General features: G+C 45.4%; 1 protein-coding gene across 1 annotated transcript; it reads right to left on the bottom strand.

The window, feature by feature from the left end:
- Window positions 1–509: 509 nt before the first annotated feature.
- LOC147322855 (transcription factor Sox-9-B-like) lies at window positions 510–4,137 on the bottom strand. The gene is made up of 3 exons (XM_086302810.1): window positions 3,312–4,137; window positions 2,881–3,131; window positions 510–2,744 (listed from the first exon to the last, which is right to left on the bottom strand). The coding sequence occupies exons 1-3, from the start codon at window positions 3,746–3,748 to the stop codon at window positions 1,930–1,932; spliced, it is 1,503 nt and encodes a 500-aa protein (XP_086158936.1). The 5' UTR covers window positions 3,749–4,137; the 3' UTR covers window positions 510–1,929.
- Between the last annotated feature and the right edge of the window lie 3,012 nt (window positions 4,138–7,149).

Below are 7,149 nucleotides of genomic sequence, written 5' to 3'. Positions count from 1 at the left end.
TAACAGGATGGCTGATGCACAATAACTTGTCCTGTAGTTGCAAGCGTTTCGTTTTTGTCCTGTAAAAATAAAAACCATATGCTTTGAATGCAATGCTTGAAATAAGTCAGTGTTATCCTGTTTTGCAGTGTGGACTTGTTTGTGTGGATCAGCCCTCCCTGCTGTCTTATCTAAGCGGGACCTGATCAGCCCAGTTTTCCTTTGGAATCAATTTGATAAACCTTTATTAGTTTTACCACACTACATGTTACCACATCGAACGCCCACCTCCAGACCCCTTCCCTTCTAGAAGGTTCACAACCCCCTGCTGTCACCAGCTGACAGGAGGAGAAGGAGGAAGAGGGTAGGAAAAAAAACGCAGGGCTTCTGGGAAAACAAACACTAACGCTGCTTCTTGGCACTCTTTGTTTAACCCTTTCACTGCACCAGTATCATCAACAACATTGGTGTCATATGTTAGTCAGCACTGTGGTATTGCAGTTGTATGCTGAGTCATAAATGACAAACTCTTTTTTTTAATAGCATTTTCTTTTTTATTGCAAATACATATACAAAAGTGTCTTTAAAGACAGTACAAATACATGGTAAGATTGCAGGAAGGGGGGTAAACGATTACTGGAATCATCAGTTCTTTGATACTCAGAGAAAAGGAAATGGAGCTTGCAGAGCAGAAAGGATGTATGTTCCCCTCTGGTGAATGCATGAACAAAAAGAGAACTGTGAGAGATGCTATTTTCCAGTTCTTCCAGCCATATCTTGAAGTCTGACGCAAAGAAAAATTCACAAATAACATAAAAATCATTTTGTTAGATAGTCCCCCCTCCAAACCCACGAAACAAAGGCAAACACATACTTAAAACATTTAGATAAGATAAATAAACCAGAAAAAGAGGACTACAGCATGTACCATTTTGTCTACGTACCTCCTGGGTTGGGAAAACAAAAAGAAAAAAGAAAAAGAGGGGGGGTTATATGTTGTCTACATTGCAAAGAGGGCAATTCATTAGTAATAAGAATAGCATGTAAAATAATTACTTTGAAATAAAGTTAATAAATAAATAAAACTGGATTTGACCTGGAGGGTAAGGTTTGGGGGGTGCATACTGGACACCAGCCTGTGGGAGTGGGGAGACCGCAGGGGGGAGGGGTCAAAGGTGACTTCCTGTGACTGTCAAGCACACACTGTTGGACAGTTAAGCGTAATCTCAGCTGCAGCCATTGAGCGCAGACACACAAAAAGTACAAAACATCGGGGGGAAAATGTTAAATCCAAGGCACGGGTGGTGGAAGGGGCCGCGGTCTCCCTCCCTGCCATCGAGACAGCGCGGCACTGAGAGGCAAAGTCTCTCTCTTTGTTCTTGTATTGCCTAACAGACAACAACAGGACTCCAACAGCATAAAATACAAACCGTACTCGCTGAATGGCACGCAAAAAGAGTAAGCGGCGACGACGACAACAACAAAAAGTAACAGAAACCTGACAGAGAACCAGAATCTGCACTACTGCCAGTGGTTAGTTGCCGAACTGGTTAAAAAAAAAATAAAGCTGTTTTTTTATTTTATTTTATATCTACAGGTACAAATAATTATCCTAACCCTCTGCCCACCCCACCCCCATGTCCCCATGGGTTACAAACTGCCAGAATATTAAAAAAAAAAAAGAAAAGAAAGAAAAATTATGGAAACATAAACAGTACCTACAGAAATATTGACAATCAGTAAGTCCTCACAGAGGATTTTCTTAAAGTCTTCCATCTCTCTAAAAATATAATATATAGCTTCTATAATAGCAAGGCACTACGTGAGCCAATCACAAGTCCAGCTCTCCTTTCTCTCTTTTTTTTCTTTTTTTTTCTGAGTTCAAGTGTCTGATTGACGGGGGAACCACCCTCCCTCCCCCCCAGAGTAAAGTGTTGCATTGTAAGTGTCTCAGGGTCTGGTGAGCTGGGTGTAAACCGGCGCTGGATCCCAGTGCTGCGGGCTGTTCTGCGGGATGGAGGGCACCCCTGTGTTGTCGGCTATGGGCGTGTACATGGGCCTCTGGTTTGGGCTGCTCATGTAGCTGAAAGTTGAGTACAGCCCCGAGCTCTGCCCCGCCCCCGCGTGGCTGTAGTAGGAGGAGGCAGTTGTAGTGCCTCCCCCCTGGTGGTCAGGGTAGTCGTACTGCTGCTGCTGTGCCCTGGAGATGGCCGGGTAGGAAGAGGAGGGGCTGTAGTGCTGCAGGTTGAAGGGGCTGTAGGGGCTGACGTGCTGTGGGGAGCCCTGCTGCTCGCTGTAGTGGCTCGGGCTCAGCTGCTCTGTCTTGATCTGGGTCCTGTGCTGGGTCTGAGCGCCATCTGAAGCCCCACTGCTCCCCAGGGTGGTCAGGGTGTGCTGCTGCTGCTGTTGTCCCTGCTGGTTCGGGCTTTTAGCCATCCAGGTGCCTCCTGACTGGGGGCTGACTGGAGCGCCGCCGCTGCTGATGCTGTAGCTGCCAGTGTAACTTACTGGCGCTGCGTTGGTGGACCCCGGGTGGCCATTGGGAGGGAGGTACTGGTCAAACTCGTTGACATCGAAGGTCTCAATATGGGAGATGACATCGCTGCTCAGCTCGCCGATGTCCACGTCACGGAAGTCAATGTTGAGCTGTCGCCCACCGGGACCATCAGGCAGGGAGCGGAGGCCTACTTCGCGTTTTAGATCGACCTTGCCTGAGCTGACATCAGTCTTTGGGGTAGTGGGAGGGGTAGGGGGACCCTGGGAGCCTGGAGGGCACAAAATGACACAGGTTAGATTTTGCTTTAAAGTTAAGAACAGGTTTTGGACTGTTTAAGCATTCCAGTTGGACTGAAAGTCAATATTTATCTTATACAATCTGAAATGATGGCAGGAGGTCCTCACCTGAGTGCTCTCCAGGAGAATGCACCTCTCCCATGCTGGATGCAGGGGAGTCTGCCTGCTGGAGAGCTTTGAAGATGGCGTTTGGGGAAATGTGCGTCTGCTCGCTGCCGTCCTCGCCCTCGCTCTGCCCGTTCTTTACAGACTTCCTCCTTCGGGGCTGGTATTTGTAGTCCGGGTGATCCTTCTTGTGCTGCACCCGGAGACGCTCAGCTTCCTCCACGAACGGCCGCTTCTCTCCTTCATTGAGAAGTCTGTGCGTACAAATGACCAATTATTAAACCAGTCAGTTTCTGCTGTAATTCATAAACAAAAAGGAGCTAACTGTGGGGGGGAAATGAAATTCTACATTTATATATTAACAAAAAATCAGACAGTGCATGCTAATCGTTACGTAAAAAGTGCCGAACTATTTACAGCGCATCCACACTTACCTCCAGAGTTTTCCGAGTGTCTTGCTGAGCTCCGCGTTGTGAAGGTGCGGGTACTGATCCGCCAGCTTCCTCCGAGCAGCCTGAGCCCACACCATGAACGCGTTCATTGGTCTCTTAACGTGGGGCTTATTCTTGGTAGATCCGTTAACGCGCACCGGCATGGGCACGAGGGTCCAGTCGTAACCCTTGAGCACCTGGGACACGGCTTCGCGGATGCAAGCGGGAAACTTGTCTTCCTCGTCCTTCTTGAAGTCGCCCAGAGATCCGTCCGCTCTGAGCAGCCCGTTCTCCGACGGCCGGGTGTTCTCGGTGTCGGAGCCCGAGCCAGACGGGCACGGGGAGCCCGCAGAGTCCTCGGACATGCTCGGGCTCGGGGCGTCAGAGAGACACTTGTCTTGTTCCTCCGTCATCTTCAGGTAGGGGTCGAGGAGATTCATACGAAAAACTGTTTGGTGCCAATTTACGCGTGAAATCGTGGAGTTAATTCTGCTTTTTTGAAAGAGAGGAGGGGAAAAGCCTCTGACTTCACTTCACCTTGCCAGGATGCCCTTGAGCAAAACCTTTCAGCAAAAAAACAGGTAAAAAAACGGGGAAGATTCTCAAATTCTCTCCCGTGTACCGTGCGTAAAAGCCGATCTGGAGATGAGGCGCTTTTACGCACGAGTTCTCCAGGATAAGTCTGGTTTCTGCTAACGGATCCGCACTTGCAAGGACGAAAAAAACACGAAACAACCCAAAACACGCCAGCAGGTACGACTCTGTGTTCAGCTGTGCAGAATGAAACGGTAAAGAGCTCCCTTCTCGTTCCCGAGTACAATCCCCAAGAAGCTTGAGTGCTTTGAACTGAAAACGTTTTGCATGCGGGCTTTATAGCGCTTTAAGGTTCTGAGGAAAGCCCTAATCCGATTGGCTGGCAACATGTGACGCCAGAGTGAAGGAATTTGATCCCATTTTTTCCTTCTCCTAACCAGCGCGGGCAGCACACACATTTCCTTGACACACACACACACACACACACACACACACACACACACACACACACACACACACACACACACACACACACACACACACACACACGCACTGCTCACCAGTGTCTGCATGCTGTGTTTAATTTTTCAAATTTTCTTTTAAGTTTTTAATTTTCTACTTCATTTTAAGGCTTCATGGGGACATTTATTATGACGTACTGAATATTTATCCATATATTATGAATTACTCAAAGTGGCATTTTATAATGACGGAAAACAAATTAATTTTGCAAACAGACGCGAGAGGCAAAAGATCTGCAGATAGATTATCAACAAATCCGTGTTACTCTCAGCAGTCCGGCGTCCCAAACAGCTGCAATTACTTTCTACTCCTACTTTAACATTTTCTCTGCTCGTCTTCCATCAAACCGAGAAGCTTACCTACAGTTACAGCATCTGAACAATAGGGGGGGACAGCAGTCTAGAAAATCAGTAAACTTGCCACCCTGCGCTTGCCAGGAGGAGGAGGAGAGTGAAGCCTGCTGCAGAGCAACAGTTGCTGTCAAACATCAGCTTTTGATTTGTGTCGCTCTTCTCATTTCCAACAACAGAGCAATAATCCAGTGAATTGCGGATTTTGTTCAATTTGCTGACTGTTCAACTTCAGCCTCTACCTGCTTTCCCCTCCAAATGTGCTTCATAAAACAGAGTTCTGTTACACAGTATTATAAACTCTGTATTCTCTTTGGAATCGTGCACTTATTTGAAACACTGCTTTTACAATATGACTTCCAATAAGAAGCGCTGTTTTATAGGGTTTATTAATTTATGTACATCTCATTTTAAATAGGAACTGTAAAAATCTTTTTTTTCTGTTTTTCAGCAGTAGTGAAGTACTGATAAATGCATGCATGCATATAGTCTGCCTATGTAACTGTAGCAAGGCAGCAATGTGACAATAGCTCTTTACAAGTAAGAGAAGCAGGTCAGGGTGTCAAACATAAGGGTCCGGGGCCAGAATCCGCCCAGGAAATACTGGAAGTCACGCCCGCGGGATGGCACTGGAAAAATGTGAAGGACGACAGAGACTTTTGCTGTATTTTGATAACTTTCAACTTTTCCTGCTAACTGGTAAATAAACACAATAAAAACAATTAATAAACAATTAAATCATAAAGTTACTGTTTTCACAATCTACTACAGAAACTGTCCACAGTTTAGTCCAAATAGTTATCCTGACTGATTTCTTTCATTTGCTGCAGCAGCATTTTTTTTTTATCAATACACATGTTGATATCTCAGGGATTAACAGTTGCACAGTTAAACTTATTTAGGCTTGAAGAAAGGGGAGCATTTTTTGTTCGGCCCACTTAAGATCATGGTGGTGGGTCCACAATGTAAAATGAGTTAGACATCATTGATTTAGATTATGATTACACAACAGATATAAATGTGTAAACAGCTTTTAAAAGCTGTAGTAAGTGAAGGTAGAGCTTAATCTATCTGCCAACGGTGGTATTGGTACTTGACTTATTTTAGCACGATAGGATCAATACTTTGTTTCTGTGTATGTAGCACACTGAATTGTGTTTTAAATCACAGTGATTTAGTGACGATTAAAACGTGTTCAAAATTTGCAAATTAATGATGATTCATCTCAGAAATCATGGCACACTGTTCTCCGACGACTCTGTGGCGTGCTCTCGAAGCGGTCACTGATGATGGTAACCTGCCTGCACATGCCCCCCTTTTGATTGTTTATTATGCTTTGTGGAGATGTGGAAATGTAAATCTCGGTTCAGGTTAATGTGGACAACATGTGCTACCTGAAGTTGCTTTTAATAGCTCACAGATGTCAGGTAAGAGCTAATTTAACTCTGCTGCCTGCTCTTGTTGCTCAATGAGCTGCACACATACAGACACCCACAGCTTTTCTTTTTTTTTTGGTTTTGTTTTAAACAGAGACAAATCTCACCGCTTTTCCTTTCTCCCCTTGCTCCCGAGTGCTTTAAAAAGGGAGAATATTCTGGATGCTGTAACGTCGCCTGTTTGCTTTTAGTTCGGCTGCTCAAACTCTGAATCGCTCAGTAATTCTCTCTCTGCCTCACCAATTAGGCCTGTGGTTCCAAAACACTAAAGCCTAACATCGCCGACTCCTCCGTTCCACTGTGAGTTTATTTACACGAGCGGTGCTTATTTAAGATACTCAGTTTGAACACAAATAGAAGGGAGCAGTTTGGATCGGCGTTAAATGGCTCGTGGGACGCCAGCGAGGTCGCGTGCACGCTGCGTGCCGCTGCACAAGGCCACCAAATGCAACCGTGTTTGCTTGTAAGAGCAACGGAGGCATGAACGCATTGAGTCACAGAGCAGAGTGGGGGAAAACGTGGTGATGCTGTTGACCAAGTAAACATGCCAAGAGGGGCTAAAAAAAGAAGGGGGGTGTTGGAAAGTGTACAGGGAAGAAAAGAAAAGGAAGACACAACCTGGAGCTGAGCGGTTTCTAAGACACAATTAATGTGTCATGAGTCCACAAAGTGAATAGAGGTATTCGAAAAGTCGACTTTAAAGATTTGCTTTAATGCCACTTTGAGAAATCAAAGATCACAATGGAAACGTGAGGCAACAGTGAAGATACCATCTTATCCTTATTTGGTTAAGTCAAAGAACAAAAATATATTCATCTTCCACAACTGGATCCCATTACCCTGATTTAGAAACATGTTTGACTTCCTCTGCCATTTGATTCGTTAGCTTTAACAGCCAACTTACATCTTCCAATCTCCGTAAGAGCAGCCTGGCTGTTTACTTCGTCTGAATATTGTTTTTCTGCTTTCTGAAGTGGAGTACGGTTCAGAGTGTGGCAT

This window comes from Aulonocara sp. 'chitande type north' Nkhata Bay, linkage group LG8, assembly GCF_057382095.1.
Source record: "Aulonocara sp. 'chitande type north' Nkhata Bay isolate Kocher_YH1m ecotype deep benthic linkage group LG8, A_spYH_male_GT1.1, whole genome shotgun sequence".
NCBI lineage: Eukaryota > Metazoa > Chordata > Actinopteri > Cichliformes > Cichlidae > Aulonocara > Aulonocara sp. 'chitande type north' Nkhata Bay.
This window is presented reverse-complemented; position numbering and strand designations above follow the sequence as displayed.